Here is an 18,891-nt window from a genome sequence, read left to right on the forward strand (position 1 = left end):
CACACACACACACACACACACACACACACACACACACACACACACACTTTATAGTATTTTTCTTAATATCAATTGAATAATGTAAAATTATACCTATTATGTACCCTTTTAAAGAAATCTGTCATCAAATAGCATTAAATTACACAATTGCTACTTTTATTGCCTCAGCCCCTAAAAAGTCAAGAAGTTACAAAGTTCTATCAAGTAATGTCAAGATCACAAAAAATATAATTTAATGTACAAAATTCCTTTCCTTTGAAAACCTTCATAGAAACATCTGTTTTATGAATAGATATTGATTCACAAAAAATTAAAGCCCTTATGTCCTATAATGAACCCGTTGCTCTACAATGAAAATACTGTAGAGTTCTGATTAAAAAAACAAAATCAAAAAGTTGCTTCCAGTTTTCCCTTCAATGAAACGATAACTGCATCTCCTTTAGCACCTGGTTAGATATACCTACATCTCCCTCTTGTGGTTGAAGTCAACGGCGTAAACAATTTCTTCTTCTCCATCTTTTACTATTTTCCATATTGTTCCTCCTATCATATGACCAGCTGGCAGGGGTGTGATAGACAAACCGTGCCCTTTGCCTATATCAACAAGATAATGACAGCACTGAGAATTTTTTCTCACAACTCTAAGGACAGTTTTATTTCTAAATCATGTTAACAGCAACATATTTAAATAGAGGCACAAAATTCAGATATTCAAATGCTTACAATGAAAAGAAAGCCTTTTTTCCTGTCTCCAGCTACTCTACTCCCTTAATGGAGATAATGCTTCTCATTTTATTATCTGCTCCTCAAGAGCTATCTATCTGTGCTTATAAATACAAGGCTAGAAATGGAATTAAAAGCCAATACACAATTACTTAGCATGAATTGTACATAGTATTTGTAGTTCTGTAGACTGAGCCCAGTGCCCCATGCACTTCAGACAAATATCGCTACACTACATCCCCAAGACTAAGTTTTGATATTTATATTGCACAAATATTGGACAAGTTGTTTCCATATCTGTTAACCTACACGGATGGAGTAACAATGGTAAAGAATTTATCCACAGAAAAGCTAAACACAAGCAAAACTACTAAGACTATCCACTAATGGTCTCTTTGTGGTTTAATCATTATCATCAACTGCTATTGTGTCATTTTTCTTGGTTGGCTTTTTTATTTTTATTTTTTTAGATAAGAATTTCACTATGTACAGCCTAGACTACCAGAACTTGCTATATTATCCTAGACGGGCCTTGAGCTCATGTTCCTTCTCTTAGCCTCCCAAGCACTGGGATTATAGGCATGAGTTACCATAACAGCTACTGCGCCATGTTTTAATGCCTAAGTTCATGTTTAAGAAAATTTGTAAACTGGGCATGGTGGTGCACATCTTTAATTCCAGCACTTGGGGAGGAAGAGGTGGTGGATCACTGTGAGTTTGAGGCCAGCCTGGTCTACAAAGAGTCCAGGAAAGCTAAGGCTATACAGAGAAATCCTGTCTTGAACTGTCCCCTAAACCTTCCAATCTAAAAAAGAAAAAAAAAAAAAAAAAAAAAAAAAAATCTGTAACAGGCTTCCCTCTTACAAACTTGATATTTGCTATCCTTATTAAGTAATACATTTTCTCCTCTGTCTAAATATTTAATTTGCTTCAGTTACTACATTTAAGACTCTGACTCAATTTGTCTCTTGAACCTAACTTTACGTACGGAGGAGGGTACAGCTTAAGCACCATTTCCAGCCCAGATATGAGCACACCCAAGCTGCTAATAATTTGTTAGTATTTAGTCTGAATATTTTGAAATTCAAAGGGAAGCTCCAGGTAGAAAATGCTAGTTTTTATCCCCATACCACACTGCCTATAATTTTTATTAGGATTTCCGTTCAGTGCATTTCAGGCTAAATCAACTCCATTAGTCCAAGCAGGGTATGATACAGCTAAGGGAAAAATTCTTTGCCCAGTACAAGTGAGACTCTGCGTTATATCTCCAGCACTGTAGAAACTAAAAGCTAAAATTAAAAACAAAACAAAACAAAAAGATAACAAAGCTTCTATTCTTTTAGTCCATTGATTTACATTTACCTTTCAAGTTCACAATCTGAGAGAATTTTAGCTGCTGTATTTTATCAAAGGCTGCATCCACATCATCCAATGTAAAGAGGGTAAAATCTTCTGTATTGTGTCGAGACTAGAAGAGAGACAAGCCAAGGATTACAAATGACCGAGTGGAACCTACCCGCCTCTCCTGTGACTGTTTCCGTTACCTGATAAAGGTCGTACATGAACATCTGTCCCATCTTATAAACAGGAATTGTTGCATAGATGGCACAGTTCAGACCCAGCTTCCCCACAGCAAATGGGAGGGCACCAAGGTGCAGCGGGTCAGGGTGAGAGAGGAGCACGGCATCGATCTGGTGAACGTGCCTGTGGACACAACCAAGAGGACAATCCCATGAGTTCTTTGAGCATAAAGGCAGAAGAGCTATCATGGCTCACTTACTCTAGACTCAAGGCTTGGCGGAGCAAAACAAGGGCTGATTGAAAACACACACAGAGGGAAAGGAGGACACCACATGGAAGTCGACCTCAAGCCACTGTCATGTATGCTATTAAGTTTAAGAAATCAGCTTAGAATTGAGGAAATTATTAAAGGCTCAATATTTTAATACTCAAATAGTTGTTACTGACTTTGCTCCAGCATTCTAGCTTGGTGACAAAATAAAATGCCAAATGTCATAAATAGCATTAGTCAGGGAAGCGTATGTCCTCAAAGACAAGAGGAATAAAGGAGATGATTAAAAGATTTTTGGGGGGCTTCAAGTTCTCCTTTTTCATTCACTAATAGTAGTAATGCTGCAAATGTAACTGATTTTTTTTTCCTGATATTTTTATCAGGGGGGTAGCATTCAAAGAATCAAGTCAGTGTTGAAAATGGAGACACGGAAAGTGAGGCAATGTGATGCAAGGACAGAGCTTTCACGGGGAAGTGTCACCTTTCCTCAGCTTTTCACAGACTTGCGCCCTTTCCAAAAACTAAAGAGCACACTTTCTGTGGTCCACTAGCAAAGTAACAAGGTTTTGCTGAATTTAAAAAACACAATTATTAGCCAATCAAAACTCTGTAAATTACAATGGCCACAAGTTAGCTTTTTGTCATGAATAAAACTTACTATAAACTAAATGAAAGAAATGATAGCAGCAGTACGTAACATTAAATGACGTTATACAAGTGTAGAATAAAAGAAGTTGACGATCTTTTTTTTTTTTTTTAAAGGGACTTGGCACAACCTTAGAACTGTACCAGCTGTAACTTACTTCCTCAGGGAGTCAATCATGTCCATGGAGAAGTGCTCATCCCAGCCACAGTCTAATAGAAACCGGAACTCATCAACCTGGAGGAGATAGCAAAGAGCAGACTCTTCTTGGACCCCAGAAAGGGTGGTTAATTTGATGATCGATGTCATCTTTCTGGTCCAGTAATGGGTATCTAAAAGGTGCTTGCAAATAAAATAAAAATAAACATAAATGGACAGTCCATATAACAGGCAAATTATTTCAGAATTAAGTGCACAGAAATTCCAGAGTGATTAAAAGCATGTTAGCAGCCATATTTAAAAGTTCAGCCTTGTTTACAGAATCCTTCAGAGCCTCCCAAGTACGGGACTTTGGAATCATTGATCCAGATTTCAATCCACTTCAACATGATTCAGGACAAGTTAACTAACTTTTCCTCACTTAGGGACTCCATCTCATAAAGTATTTTTCCTTCTTTTTCTTTCTTTCCTTCCTTTTTTCCCCCCTCCCTTCAGTTTTTTTGATACAAGGTTTCTATGTAGCCTTTGCTGTCCTGGACTCACTCTGTAGACCAGGCTGGCCTCTAACTCAGTGATCTGCCTGCCTCTGCCTCTCCGAGTGCTGGAATCACAGGCATGTACCACCATACCCTGCTAACATTAATACTAATGTACACATAAAAAGGCTGGGCGAGGGCTGGAGAGGTGGCTCAGAGGTTAAGAGCACTGTCTGGTCTCCAGAGTTCCCGAGTTCAATTCTCACAACTACCTATAATGAGATCTGGTGCCCTGTTCTAGTGTGCAAGCATGCATGTGTTTAAAAATTGAGTGGAGGATTCCAGATAATGTGGAAATTATTTAGAGCACAGATCACTATACCCATATTGCTCAGTATTAAGTGGTAGTAAATTAAGAACTGACTCTTCAAAGCCAATCTGTTTTTCTTCATTAGTTCAATGATAAGGCTGCACATTTTTTCTCATTCAAGTTGTCTTAAATATAAACTCTCCTGAGAATCTCATTTAGAAACCACAGTTCCTCTTTTCTCTTCAACATACATGCAAAATGTATACTCGCACAGAGATGCACAGGCTTTTCAGAAAGCTTAGCGTCAGCATACCTGTGTGACACTGTGATTGAAAATTACCTTAATGTTTGCAGGTAACTCTGACAGTACCTTATATTTGCAATTCCCAAAACAAAACCTGACACAAAGTAGGCACTCAGCATACACCCCGTGCAATGTACATGGAGATACCTACTAGATGTTATCTGAACACTGTTTTGTATAAACTTATGAGAAGAAGCTTTTAGCAAGTCAAGGAGATGGCTCAGCAGGTAACGTGGGCTCTACACTAATGTGGGGGCTCCAATTCCCCTTTGTTTGTTTGTTTGTTTTTGAGATGCCTGGCTTAATTTTCTACTCTACAAAAATGTTTATAAATATAATTTTGAAGAGAATCTAGGCAATACTCCCCTAAAGCATTTTCTATTTTGAGGGGGACAGTGCTTGAACTCAAACTTGGGGTCCCTTGCACGCTAAGAAAGTGCTCTAGCACTGAGCTAAACGCCCAATTCTTTAAATGTACTACTACAGCTCTCGCTTTATGAAATCAAAATACAAAGTACTTGCAGATATAACCAAATAAGTTCACATTAAAATGTTTAAGAAAGACCTAGACTTTAACAGACCAAAAGTATCTTTTAGGTCCTCCTGGTTATCTGTATCTTTATTAAATATTATTTACTAATATCTCATTCCAAGATATGCTAAAACACAAAATCAGAAGTTCTTTATAAATCTTTTTTAAAAAAAGGTTCGTGAATGTAATGTAATTTACTTCTGTTTAGAATTATGCCATTTTAATTTCTATGTCTTTCTCTACAGCATCATGAACAGCAGAAGTAGCACAGGCTTCTTGAAACAAGTTCTCACTATGAAGCTGTGTTGGTCTGGAACTGACAATACAGCCCAAATAGCCTCAGGTGCTTTATTCTGCCTCAGCCTTCCAAGTGCTAGATTCCAGGTGTGTACAATCATGCCTGGCCCTATATGTTCCATTTAAAAACAAACAAACAAACAAACAAACAAACACCACTGGTGTTGGAGAAAAGCATTCAGCCAGTAGTTAAGAGCACTTGCTGTTCTTATAGAGGACCTGGGTTCAGTTCTCAGTATCTACATAGTGGTTCACATTCATTTGTAACTGCAGTTGCAGGGAATCCAAGGCCCCAGACTCCAAAGGCACCGTACATATACACATATGTACATACCTCTATACATATAGGCATTCATACACATAAAATAAATCTAACAAAAGGGAAACATAATTGTAAGGATTGAAATTTACTAAAAGAATAAAACATATAAATATATAATAATGGGCCAAATTGGTTATAACCTGTTTACATATACAGTTTAATAAGTGAATTTTAAAAATTCTCAATTGCCTCTGTTAATAAAAGAATTAAGATTACGTATTAAAGACTTATAAGGGCAGGGCAGAAAGAGAAGAAGACAGTCAAAAGATTAGAATGACATTAGCTAAGACACAAACCTTAAAGCTAGAGGTTTGCAGTGAAAAAAAACCCATCCTGGCACGCTTACAAAGAAACACAGACTGACCAAATGAGCAGGACAGGATCCAGCAGAAGAGCCCTGGATACCTTGGGCCTAGTTCTACAGGCAGTAAAGAAGCATTTAAGATTAAATTAAAATTCACTAACAAAGAGGAAGAAGGCATGATACAGGCAACTCTGTACTGAAGGAAAATAGATGTGCATGACTGAATACTAATAGAACACAAACACAGAAAAAGGGGAAACGCTTAATTAGACTCAAACACTTCTCTCCACTTCACTGATTCTATTCTAAGACTAAATTCTTTGGTCTCCACTGCATGTTATAATTCTTTATCAGTTAATTGGTTATTAGCCTGGTAACCAAGGCTGGAGGCCCTTCTTTCCTTTTACGGGGACATCTATCAATTCTGGTTGCTCCTTCCTCAGAGCACCTGCATGCATACCATCCCTTCTGTTCCCACCCTCAATACCTAACAGTCAGGCCTCATCACCTTACATTTGGTTTCTCTTTCTTTCTCTGCAGCTTTTCCTCCCTTCATCTCAATGAAACCACTACTGCCATATTAACCTAAAACATCCCTACACACATTACCTCTTGTTCAAGTCTTTGAAGGCAGGGCTGACAAGATAGCTCAGTGGTTTGGTTGACCCTAAGTTCAAATCCCTGGTATCCACATGATGACAGGAGAGTACCCACTCCAGCAAGCTGTCTCTGACCTTCGTCTGTGCACTGTGGTAGATGTGTGCCTACACACACACACACACACACACACACACACACAATGTGCCACCGTGAAATAAGACTTTAAACAAACAACCCTTAAAAAGTGCCTTATTGCCAGGGGGCAAGAAAAACAATAACTTAATGTTGGTGAGTGCAGTGCCACTGCCCTGACACAGTTTACTATTCTCTCAAGGTCTAGCTCAGATTTTGACTCCTTAATCATCCTTCTCCCACTATTAGTATAGACTAGACTAATATGAGCCACAGATGTAATTTTTCACAGCCACGTTTGAAAGCAAAACAAGGAAAAGCCTGATGTTTTCTTTAACAGTGTCTGAATGCTCATTTCAACATGTGATCACTTACTGAGCCAGTTTACACTGTTTTTGTACTGTCTTTAAATGCCAGTGTGCACTTTCCCTGTTCATCTCTGTTCAAACCAACCTCATTTCAAGAGCTCCATACTGCATGCAGCTAGTGGCTACTGTAATAGCAGAGGTCTAGACTCCAAAATCAATGCTTCAGGCTGGGGAACACTGTGTTTTTGCCATAGCTAAAGCGCAAGGTTGGCACCCCGTTTTTATGTGCCTGTCTCAGACTGATTTTAATGGTATCACCAACCAGACTAAAAACTAGCCACCTTTACCAGCAAATTGGTAGTCACTAGTGGAGTCCCATGAAGCACTGACTTCATTTCTCAGTCTTTTTTCTCCTGCCTCAATGCAAGTGCTTGCTGCCTTACTTGAATGACTGTGGTTCCATCTAGTTTTCTTGTCTCAAGTTGGTCCTCCATACCATTATCAGCCAGACCCTCCTAAGAAAAAGAAACCCTTCATGGCCACTCCCTGTAACTATGCACACTAGTTTCCTGCTAATTGCTTAATAAAATCCGAACTCCTGCTCTGGAAATCAAGATCCCTCACAAGCTGATCTCAACCTCCAATTTGTACCTTCAATCTTCACCAACCACCCTTTCAGTTTTTTGTTTTTAAATCTCCCCAACAATGTCCAACCTTCCCAAGTTTTTAATCCCTGTTCAGCATCCAGGAGTGTCTTTGCTCTCCCTGGTTTTGCAAATTCCTTTTGATCCAACTCAGACATAGCCTTTTCACTGTTCCCAGGTAAGGTGGGTTGCTTGATTACTTAAAGTGATCATCTTTGTATCGCCCAAACCAAGCAGTGTTCACAGTAATATAAACATATGCTGAAAACAGTGAACCCATCGTATCAGAAATTCCACCAGGGTAGTGATTTTGACTGTCTCTGCTTCATCCCGAATACATTTCAGATGCTGCTTTCTCGGGAATGATCGTGAATGTTAGAGGGCAGCCAAGGAGAAGTATGCAAAATTCAATCCTGGACTAATCCTGGGGCTTACAGGGTGAGACAGTCTCTTTAGTCGTTCAGGTAAAGAAAGGCTTTCAAACAGGCAAGAGAATTGTAAAATTAAAGGTTAGACGGTAAACACAGATGTTGGCTTAAGTTCTCCAGGTCCCAGGGGCCAGACTACTGGGGTTAGAAATGGCCTGACAAGCGGTTTCCTGAAAAGTATGTAAACAAGGAAAATGAGAATGGCGTCTTGGGAAACACTGATTGTGGAAACGCTGAGAGCTACGGCAATTCTAACATGGCGTGGCAAAAGCACCTTAAGGGTCTCTCAAGTTAAGGAGCTAAGAGGACATCTGGCCCCGTGGTCTCTGAACCCAAAATGGGGAGAGGCGCAGAGGGAAGGCTGGGGGGGGGGGGGGGTTTAACCGTGGCACCCGCAGGAGCCCAGGCTGGGCTCAGATTAACTCTTAGCTCCGAGAAGATGAAAGGTCGGAGCAAACAGACAGGATCGGGACGGCAAGGAGCAACGCAGGGACCACAGGAGCGCCACACACACCCCGAGGTTTCGGCCCCTGTTAGAGTCACTTCTCTTTCCCTTGCGGAACGCTTATTCCAGGAACCACGGAGCCGGTCACAACCGAAACCGCGGGAGCGCGTCCGGGCGACACCGGGCCGACGCGGGAACCATCCCCCGAGGACCTCCTCCCCAACCCGAAGGCTTCCTCTCGGCCGTCCTCACCTGCCAGGTCAGTCTCCCCCAGCACCGTCCGCCGCTCCTCCCAACCCCTCGTGGAACGCAGGTTCGAGGCGAGCAGAACTAGCGCGCGGCTCAGCGGCAGAGAGCGGGGAGGCCCTGTGTGGTGGCCGCCATCTTGGGCCTAGGGCGAGCGGCTGAGGCGGGGACGACCCGGGCGACACCATCTGTAGGGGTGTGGCGGGCCGGGTTGGGAACGATGACAGTGCAGAAGCTCACACATCTTGTCAGCTTGGATCCAAGTCTTATTCAGAACGAGTCATGACTACTGAAAACTTAAAAACTAGAGGACCCGCTCGTGAGACGAGAGAGGAGCCCTGATTTAATGTCCGCCCCTCTCCCGAGGGTTGGCGCGGCGAGTGGCAGCTCCCGAGGTCACGGCTTCCGCCGGCGCCGGTGGCCTAGCTCCCTGCCGCTGCCCTTGGTTGTGGGGTCGCGCTTGCACCGAGCTGCAGGTGGGTCTGGGTCGCGGTGGTGCCGGCGGGAGGGTTCTGGGGAAGGCTCGCGTGGAGGGGACACCAGGGTGGCCTTCAGGTGACCGCTGCGCTGCCCGCCCCACACCTTTTACCAAGGCTGCTCCTCTGCTGCCTTAACCGCAGCGTCTTTGGGGGACGAACCCTGACCTTACCTTTGCGGGACTGGGGAGGACGAGCCAGGATCCCACAAGCAGGGAACGCGGCTCCTACTCAAAAGCCGCGCACATTCCCCCAGGCGCGGACATCTGTCTCCTCGCCCAGCTTCACTCCTAAATCCGAAACCCGCACTTACCCATTTGCCTTTTGAAAACATAGCTTTAGGCTTGGTTTCCAGCGTGTATGTCACGATCTCAAGGGTTCCGTTGCTTCGTGCATTCACTTTTCCATGGCTTAGGTGACACTTTGTGAGTAGTTCGTATAACGTACAGTGGGGTCCAGTTATAGCTCTCAATGTCTACGTTTTAACGTGAATCCAGAGTGATTCACCAAAGGAAGACACACCAGTTTCTGTGTACTTCTTGGAAGGGGAAAGAATATTGCGTTAGAGAAACGTTAGGGAAAAATGTGGTTTTGATTTTTCGAGAGAGGGTTCTCTGTAGCTCTGACTGTCCTGGAATTCGCTCTGCAGACCAGGCTGGCGTCCAACTCATTATAGAGATCCTCCTGCCTCTGCCTCCCAGGTGCTGGGATTAAAGGCGTTTGAAGCCAGCAAATTAGAAGCTTGCCGTAAAATTTGGATCACTTTAGTATTAAAAGATAACCAAGGCAGAGTGTGTATCTCTGTGACACAGCATGCACAAAGCCAAGCGCAACCCCTAACATTTTCTTCCTCCTCACTCCCTAGTCCCCACAAGAGGAAAGGAAACCCAGGTTCTGTTCTGTTCCTTTCTTTCTCTATCTCTCTCTCCCTCCCTCCCTCCCTCCTTTCTTTCTCTCATTCTTCTTTCTTTCTCTCTCTCTCTTTCTGAGAAAAGGTTTCTCTGTGTAGGCCTGGCTGTCCTAGAACTCACAGAGATGATGCCCCTGCTTCTTCTGACTTTGGGATTAAAATCTCGTGCCACCACGCCCAGCCTCCCATGTGCTGGTCTTCTCTTTTCTTCTTCTCTTCTTTGCTTCTTCTCTTCTTTTTCTTTTCTTCTCATCCCTCCTCCTCCTTTCTTCCTCCTTCTACTCCTGTAGCACCAGGCAGTGGTGTGGCAAGAGGCCCATAGACCTACCTCATCTCTGCTAAACAGATGCAGACTAAACCCATTTCTTAGAATGCCGTAGTAGTGGCTCATAGTCTACAGGTGGCTGTGAGTTTATTTTAAATTGCTGTGAGCTAGGGATCAACAAGTACTTACTAGTGCAAAATGATATCTAACAGCTGTGTAAATGAGGTCAACAACTATTTTTCTTTTTTACATTTATTTGTGTGTGTATGCACACTTGCTGGCACAGAGGTTAGAGGAAACTTTCAAGTAGTCATCTCTCTCTTTCCATCACGTGGCCCAGGAATCAACCTTGTGTCCATAGACTTGATGCCAGTGCCTTTACCTGCTGAGCCATCTTTCTGGCCCTTAAGTTTTGATAAGGACAGGAAGTGTAGGTGACTGCCAAGCTTGTCAAACTTAAACACAGTCTCCTGAACACAGACATTGACTAGTATTTTGCAGTTGAGTGCTTTTAAAGTAATTTATTTTTACCAAAGGTCTTTATTGTCTCATACTTGACTGGCCTAAGTTTACTTTTTTTTTTTTTTTTTTTGGGGGGGGGGGCGTGCATGCAGGAAGGGGGGGGGGGGGGGGATCAGGGGGGGAGGAGGGAGGGGCTTATGGGGTGATACAAAATGAATAAAGTGTAATTAATAAAAAAATTTTAAAAAATCCATAAAACTTCTACTGACAAAAAAAAGATTTACATTTCCCTTGTTCTTCGTTTATCAAATTTATATTTTAACATAAATGCCAACAATATCTTAGTAAAAATTATTTTTAGAAATATTTTGTTCAAACTCTTTCTCTTGAATGTGTCTGTTTTAAAAATAAACTCTCATCAAGAATAGATATGCACATCATTGCAAACATTATTTAGGTCTTTATATGTTCCAAAGGCTCTGAAAAAAATATTTTACATGATGTAAATTAATATATTATTGTGCCCTATCACAGCTGTGTTTTTCTGTAAAAATAGTGCATTGGTTTTTTTTTTTTTTTTGTATTTTATTTTTTTCTTATCAGTTACATTTTATTAACTCTGTACCCCAGCCGTGTCCCGATCCCTCATTCCCTCCCAGTCCCTCCCTCCCTCCCTCCTCTCCACCGTGCCCCTTGCCAAGTCCACTGATAGAGGGGACCTCCTCCCCATTCATCTGATCCTGTTTTATCAGGTATCTTCAGGACTGGCTGCAAAGCTCTCCTCTGTGGCCTAACAGGACTGCTCCTCCCTTGGGGGGTGGGGACTGGCCTAAGTTTACAAAGGTAATCAGTTCACTTGGTGAGCCCTTGTTTAGCATTTCAAGCTTTAAATATAAATACTATTTACATTTAAAAATACTGTAAATATAAATGATGCTACTTACTAAAGCCAAGAGAACTGTTGTCTTACAGGAAATAAAGTAAGATTGGCTGTGCTTACATTTATATCTCCAAGAAGCATTTGTATCTAAACCAGTGGGTGAGTTGTTCTGGAATCTGTAAGAGCCCGTATGTGGCAAGAGCCCCATAGTCCTAACTCATCTCTTCTTTTCTGAATAAAGCCAGACCAAATCAATCTCTTAAAATGCCAGAAGTAATGGCTCTATCATTCCAGCCTCATTCTGGAGGAAAGGCCAGATTCCCTAGTTTAAGAATTACTCTGTATAAGCAGAGCACATAAATGCAGTATAACATTTTATTGTTTTTTTGTTTGTTTGTTTGTTTGTTTGTTTAATATGAGTGCTTTATCCTCATGTTCTTTTGTATACTGGAAGAGGGCACCAGATCTCATTATAGACGTCGTGAGCCACCATGTGGCTGCTGGGAATTGAACTCAGGGCCCCTGGAAGAGCAGACAGTGCTCTATAACCACTGGGCCATCTCTCCAGCCCCACATTTTGGTGTTTATTTGTGTATGTGTGCATGCATGCATACACAGAGGTCAGAGTATAAGCTGTGGGAGTGCTCTCCATCAACCATGTATGTGCGTCCTGGGAATCACTCAGGCTTGGCAGTGAGCGCCTTCATCCAACGAACCATCACACTGGTATGAGTAGAGTGAACTTTACACTAACCGTTATTGTCTAATCTTCAACTAAGTTGTTTGTTTTTGTTGTTTTGTTTTGTTTGAGACAGTTTCTTTGTGTAGCCCTGGCTGTCCTGGAAACTTGATCTGTACACAAGGGCTAGCTTCAAACTCAGAGTTCCTGCCTCCTGAGTGCTGGGATTAAAGATGTGTGCTACCACCTCCAGTTTTTCAATTATACATTCTGAAGCCACGAAAACCTAAAGAGACTTATGCTTTTAACATGTGTCATGCCACAGCTATCTTCCTGTTTCAGATGCAATTGTTTTAAGCCAGGTGTGGTAGTTTACACCTGTAATCTCAGCACTAGGAAGGCAGTCGGGAGCACAGGTTTAAGGTCAGCCTTGAACACAGTAGGTTCCAGCATATAACTGTAGCAAGATCAAGCCTGTCTCAAAAAAAAAAATCTCCAAACCCAAACCAAAAGGTAATTATTTATTATCATATTAATTGTACACAGTAATGACATTCTCGTTCATTTAGCATGCACTGATTTTATCCATCCTTCCACCCTTAGACCCTCCTCAGTGTATTATTTCCAGCCCATAGTAATGCCTATCTACCTTTATTTCATTATATCCAAGGCAGTTGTATTGTGCATTTCAATTTCTTTTCTGTCTTGGCAGTCATCATGAACTTATTTCAGCTGATTCGTGACCACTGGGTTCACATACTTGTCCCCGCGGGCTTTATCTTTGGATGTTATCTAGACAGGAGGGATGATGAAAAGCTGACTGCCTTCCGGAATAAGAGCATGCTTTTTCAAAGGTTAGTTCATGGCAGCTCTGGGGAGTTTTGTCTCTTGTTACAAAGAAGAGTTTGTTTTTCACTCTGATGGTTAACAGTCAAGTGATGCTTCAGGTTTGTTACTTAATCATTGGATGAAAGTGTATGATTAACCTCCAGAATGAAAACAATCTTTAGTTTATGATCTAGCCATTTCAGAGCTTTTAAAGTTTCATTTTTTCTTTTATTAACTTTTCAGCTAATGTATAAAATGACTTTTTAACTTGTTTTTATTTGTGTGTATGTTACACGTTGTGTTTGGGTACCCTCAAAGGCCAGAAGAGGGGATCAGCTCCCCTGGAACTGGAGTTAGAGGTAGCTGTGAGCCTCCAAGTGCGGATGTGCTGTGTTAGAGCACTCATAACCACCCAGCCACTACCCATCGCCCTCATGACATCTTTGTACATGCACATGTTTGTACTCTTCACCCTATCACAGGTTCCCTTCCTCTCCAAATAGACTCCCTTCTGTTTTCATGTATGTAAGTCTAGATTTTGCAAATGGCAGAAAATATGCAATTTTTTTCATTGCCCTTTACTGTTGCCCTTTTATTAAGGCCTCCCCTATAGAAAGCCAGAATTTTTAAAACTGAAGAGTTTATTTTAATGTAGAAACAAAACTTAAGCCAGCTGCCCCAAACTTATCATATACACTTTCATATATCTTACCTTATACTGACCTGATACAGCTGAACAGTCCTGCTGTATTCTTAGCATCACTCATACATATGGGGACTGAGTGGTAACATCAAGCAACTGCATGGGCCTGGGCAACATGGCTACTCAGACATGATAGTGTAGCCATCTGGCAGTGGGTATAGCTATTTGGATTGGAAGACACTCAAGAGCTAAAAAGACTGAGTAGCATCCAATGTAACTATGCAGGTATGTCTCAAAAGTCCAGTATTTTAAGAAAGATGAAATAAGCTGCAGTGGATCTAGAAACCATTAAGCACACTTAGAAGTACAGAAATTACAACTTCTTTAAAGACAGTAAAAGTTTGACAATTGGATGAATAGATGAATCTAATATAAAACTTTAAGTCTATTTGATAGAATGTAAACATAAACTTCTGGCCCCTTCATAAACATTTATTTACATGGAAGCTGGAGAGATGCTTAGTAGTTAAAAGCATTTGCTGTTTTTAAAGAGGACCCAGGTGTGCTTCCCAGCAGAAACATGGTGGCTTACAACTGCATGTAACTCCAGCTCAGACGGATCCGGTGCCTCAAGAGCGCCTGCACGCACAGAGTTTGTGCACACACTGTAAGGCATGCGCAGACATAAAAGTTAAAAATATACGTTTTTAATAGTTTATTTACTGTTTTTCCTTTCCTTATTTTCACACAGGGAACTGAGGTCCAATGAAGAAGTTACTTGGAAGTAAAGACTGGTTAAATCACTGAATGATCACATTTTAAAAGTTGTAAAAGAAATAAAAACATGATTTAGATGAATTTAAAGTGTGATTCTTACATTTTTTATGGAGGTAACCATTTAAATACTTTTTATTTTTGAGGTAATTTTCAAGTATGGGGCAAAGCTGACTTAGAAAATGGCTACTAGGCGTGGTGTGCACGCCTATGATCCCTGCGCAGGGAGGCAGTGTTGTGGACATTTTGGGTTATGATATGAAAACATGTTTTTTGTTATAATTCCAAGTTGGGGATTTTAGTTTGTCCACACCTGTTAAGTATTTTATGCGGAAGGTAGTCTTTGCCAGCTGGAATGAACTGAATTCTGAGGACTTTGAGTGGTATAAACGTAGCTTGGAGGCGGACTGCTTGCTGCTGGTTTGTCCTGCTGCTGTGTTTGCTGTTTGCTGGTTACCTGGACTCCTGGATTTTCTGACTGCTATTGGTGTTGCCCCCAAAAGACTCCTACGACCCTACCCAGCAGGAAGTAGCAAAGAAAACTCCACCCCAGTCCCCACGAACCATTCTCTCCTACCCAGTGTTGTGGGGTTGGAAGGGAGGTAGAAGCGCTTAAGAAAGTCAAAGCCTACAGCAGAGGCAGGTGGATCTGAGTTCGAGGCGAACCTGGTCTACAAAGCAAATCCAGGACAGCCACGGCTACACAGTCAAATCCTGTCTGGGAGGGAAGAAAGGCTATTGTGAGGCCAGGTGTGGTGAGGCAAACCTGTCATCTTAGCACTTGGGAGGTGGAACCACAACTGCTGCAAATGCAACATCAGCCTGATTCACACAGCAAGTTCTGGTCCAGCCAAGGCTATCAAAGCCGGGTCTCAAAACCCAAATCTCCCCTTACCAGGCCACAGAGGAAGACGATGCAGCCAGTCCTGATGAGACCTGATAGGCTGGGGTCAGCGGGAAGGGGAGGAGGACCTCCCCTACCAGTGGACTCAGGAAGGGAGGAGAGGGGGCTACAGCTGGGATGCAAAGTGAATAAATTGTAATAAACAAAAAAATTAAAAAAATAAAGACCCAAAAACTACAGTTGAGCACATCACTGTATACATAGGTTTCCCACTTGTTATTAGTGTTTTGTTTCTCTCTTTGGATTATAGTTCTATTAAGCCATAACTTTTTGCTCCTCATACTTTTCAAGCTAGGTATGTTATGGTTTCAGTGTCTCCTAGGAGTTCCACGTGTTCAAGTTTAGTCTCTGAAAGATCCCCGGAGGGTATCTTTCGTCTGAGAGACCCCAGCCCAAGGATCAACGAGTCCAGGCGTTCGGATGCAAACAGCAAGAGGCTTTATTGGATACACGGGTACCCGGGGCAGCAGAGTCACTCGGAGGACTTTGCGCGCCCCCTGGGTGAAAAGCTGGGGTTTTTATAGGGTTTTAGAGCAGAAGCGTGGGTACAGAAGCGAGAAGCATGGTTACAGGGGGCTGATTGGTACGTTTACATGAGACCATGATTTGTGTCAAGGTTTGGCAGAGACACCAAGATTCCAGGAACTGGGTGGTCAAAATGGTCATGATGACCCCTTGACGTGGCCCGCCACCTGTTGTTTTATTTTTCCCTATCTCAGCTGGAACAATCTCTGACAGATATCCCATGAGGGTGGTCACAACAAGTTGTTTTTAGCTCAACTGGGGCAGCCTGACCGCAGATACCCCAAGTGGGTGACACAGCTAGGTTTCTCAGTAATTTTTCAGTTTCTCATCTGGCCTTCAGAGTTTTACAAAACAGTGGTGTCTCACAAAATGGCGTTAGCTATGTTTAACTTAGGGTGAGGCAGGGGTCTTTCAGTCTCCGTTGTGAAACATTAAAAGAATGGAAACAGAATATTATGTATAGTAGGGCTTTTGAGAGGTGATTAGGATTAGACTTGACTTCAGGGTACTGAATCTGTTATTTAATTCCTGGTGGCCTTTTAAGAGATGTACCTTTGCTAAGTAATACCTTACCCCAGGTATCAGGACTGGCAACAAGAAGGCCAACACTGGATGTGGCCCTTGATCTTGGAACTTCAGAATCCTGAGCAAAAATCAACCTCTTTGTTATTGTCTTGTAACACTAACATTCATCTAGGAGACTTACTGCCTCTTCCTGCTAACCTAGACCTAGTCCTGGAAGCTTCTAGCCTCCATGCAATCTAGGTCTAGAATGTTTTCAGCCTCTGGTACTTACTGCTGAATATGCTCACCCCTTCCAGCTCTTTCTGATCTCTGCCTGCCAGCTGGTTCAACTCAACTGTTTGGCTCAATTGCCTTTCCAAGCTGACCGATTTGTTCTGCTTGGCCTCAAACTAACTCTAGCAATCTGTTCTAATCTTCTGGCTCCTTAATCTCTGGCTTGTTCTCTCTTCAACCTCTCTCTGCAAAACTTTACAGGTAGAAACTGCCTCTGAATTCCACAAACTGAACTGCCTCTCATCTCCCTGACTCAGCTGAACTCCTTGAACTGGAACTCAGATTTCCATGCCTCTGTCCTGAGTGTTGGGATTAGGGATTAACGGCATGCCTGGACCTAAGGTTTTCTTTATCTGAAGTTTGCTCTATACCAGACTGGCCTTCAACTCAGAGATCTGCTTTCCTCTGTCTCTGGGATTAAAGGTGTGTCTGTATTCCAGTGGATCACAGAAATTTACAAGGTCTTTGGGTATGATCTCTTGCCAGAGCAGCATGTTCAGAATTAAAATTCTACAATGTCTGGCCTTGTTTTGTTGTTGTTGTTTTTCCAGACAGGGTTTCTCTATGTAGTCTTGGTTGTCCTGGACTCAGACCAGGCTGGCCTTTAACTCACAGAGATCCGCCTGCCTCTGCCTCCCTGAGTGCTGGGATTACAGGTGTGCACTATCTCGGCTGGCTGCTGATGGTGTTTACCAGCTGTAGGAGTTCCCTGGTGGATTTTTGGGGGCCACTTATGTATACTATCATTATCAGCTGTGAATATAGATACTCTCACTTTCTTTCAATTTGTACCTCCTTGATCGATCTTTAGTTGTCTTATTGCTCTTCAAACATTATATTGAACTTGGATTTCAAACACTATATTGAAGAAATATGGAGAGTGGGCAGCCTTTTCTTGTCCCTGATTTCAGTGGAATTGCTTTAAGTTTCTCCCCATTTAACTTGATGTTGGCTATTGGCTTGCTGGGATTAAAGGCATGCCATTTAAATGCATGCCACACCTGGCTCAGCACAGGTATTTATAGCAGCCCAGCTACATTAATTCTCTTAAACAATTGTGTCTTAAAAAAAAAAAAATATATATATATATATATATATACATACATATATATATATATATATATATATACACACACACACACACACTATGCCCATGTTGTGTGACTATTCCTGGGGAGCTGTGAACAAGCATTTACTCACCTCAGAGAACTGAGGATAGGCCAAAGTAAGGATACCACCAAAGGCCAACTTGAACCAGTGAATTTTATTTGAGATTACTTATAAGGGCAGAAACGACTACTGCATCACCAAAATCCCACTCCAGCACGATGGCAGCTCACCAAAGCTGGAAACATGGATTCTACTGCAGAATTCGCAGGCAGCTCGGCAGGTTGGAGTCTCTCAGGCAGTTTAGCTGGTCTCTGCTTCTTCCAGTCAGTTCAGTTGTTGTGACCCTCTTCTAGGTAACTCTGCTGTTTATCTCTCAGTAGCCCTTACTGTTTATATATGCTTTCGGAAGAAGGAACCTAGTGAATCCGGTCAGTTTCAGGAACTTCAAGAAGCCTCTGAGTTGTTCACTTTCTGAGCTAAAGATGTCCCTCTGTAAGATGGAATGTTTTCCTGTTCTTACATTATTCTACCTCTTCACTAGCTTCCTTGCAAGATGTAATAAAGATGTTCTAGAACATCTTTATTTCTGTTTAATCTCATGAGGAAATTGCATACAGAATATTTAACAAAAAATATGGCACCTCATTTTGAGTAGCTAGCTGGTCTTCGCTGGTAGTCTTCATTTTCTTTCCTCTTCCTTTTCTTGAACTTGTACTCTCACAAAAACCACTTCAACAGCAACAAAACTGAGCAGTCTCTTGTAAGTCTTTGCATCCCTTGACTTTTTGGCAGCACCCACACTGACTGGTCCCTGACGCATTCTCTCCTAGGTCTTCCTTTTCATTACATTCACCAGCATTTGCACACTCCTTGCCCACTCCTTCTATCTTCAGGGTTTAGCTCTAGAGCTTTTCAGTCTCTTTTCTCTAAGATAATAGTCACTCTATGATTTCAGTTACCTTGTGTTTTAAT

At 42.1% G+C, this 18,891-nt stretch overlaps 2 protein-coding genes across 6 annotated transcripts in view; one reads left to right on the forward strand and one right to left on the reverse strand.

Annotated features, from left to right (window-relative positions):
• Positions 1-8,827, reverse strand: part of Cpsf2 (cleavage and polyadenylation specific factor 2) — a 28,174-nt gene extending 19,347 nt beyond the window's left edge. Inside the window, exons 1-5 of one of the 2 annotated variants that reach the window (XM_055592809.1) lie at positions 8,672-8,827; positions 3,319-3,490; positions 2,268-2,427; positions 2,086-2,191; positions 465-594 (exon numbers count right to left, since the gene is read on the reverse strand). In XM_055592809.1, the coding sequence (XP_055448784.1) occupies positions 465-594; positions 2,086-2,191; positions 2,268-2,427; positions 3,319-3,467 (545 nt within the window). In that variant the 5' untranslated portion in view covers positions 3,468-3,490; positions 8,672-8,827. Of the gene's footprint in view, positions 1-464; positions 595-2,085; positions 2,192-2,267; positions 2,428-3,318; positions 3,501-8,671 lie in introns of both variants that reach the window. The other variant, XM_055592808.1, reaches the window with a different exon arrangement.
• On the forward strand, positions 7,900-14,666 carry Ndufb1 (NADH:ubiquinone oxidoreductase subunit B1). Of its 4 annotated transcripts, none has more exons than XM_055592811.1 (4): positions 7,900-7,942; positions 8,549-8,678; positions 13,050-13,191; positions 14,560-14,666. In XM_055592811.1, exons 1-4 carry the CDS (start codon positions 7,919-7,921, stop codon positions 14,594-14,596), a joined length of 333 nt encoding a protein of 110 aa, XP_055448786.1. In that variant the 5' UTR covers positions 7,900-7,918; the 3' UTR covers positions 14,597-14,666. The 4 variants fall into 4 exon arrangements, with proteins under 4 accessions (XP_055448786.1, XP_055448785.1, XP_055448787.1 ...); XM_055592813.1 differs by lacking the exons at positions 7,900-7,942; positions 8,549-8,678 and adding exons at positions 11,553-11,621; positions 11,751-11,817; XM_055592810.1 differs by lacking the exon at positions 7,900-7,942 and having other exon boundaries at positions 8,399-8,678.
• Positions 14,667-18,891: the final 4,225 nt, after the last annotated feature.

The sequence above is a fragment of the Psammomys obesus genome, unplaced genomic scaffold (assembly GCF_907164565.1).
Source record: "Psammomys obesus unplaced genomic scaffold, mPsaObe1.curated_primary_1811, whole genome shotgun sequence".
Taxonomy (NCBI): domain Eukaryota; kingdom Metazoa; phylum Chordata; class Mammalia; order Rodentia; family Muridae; genus Psammomys; species Psammomys obesus.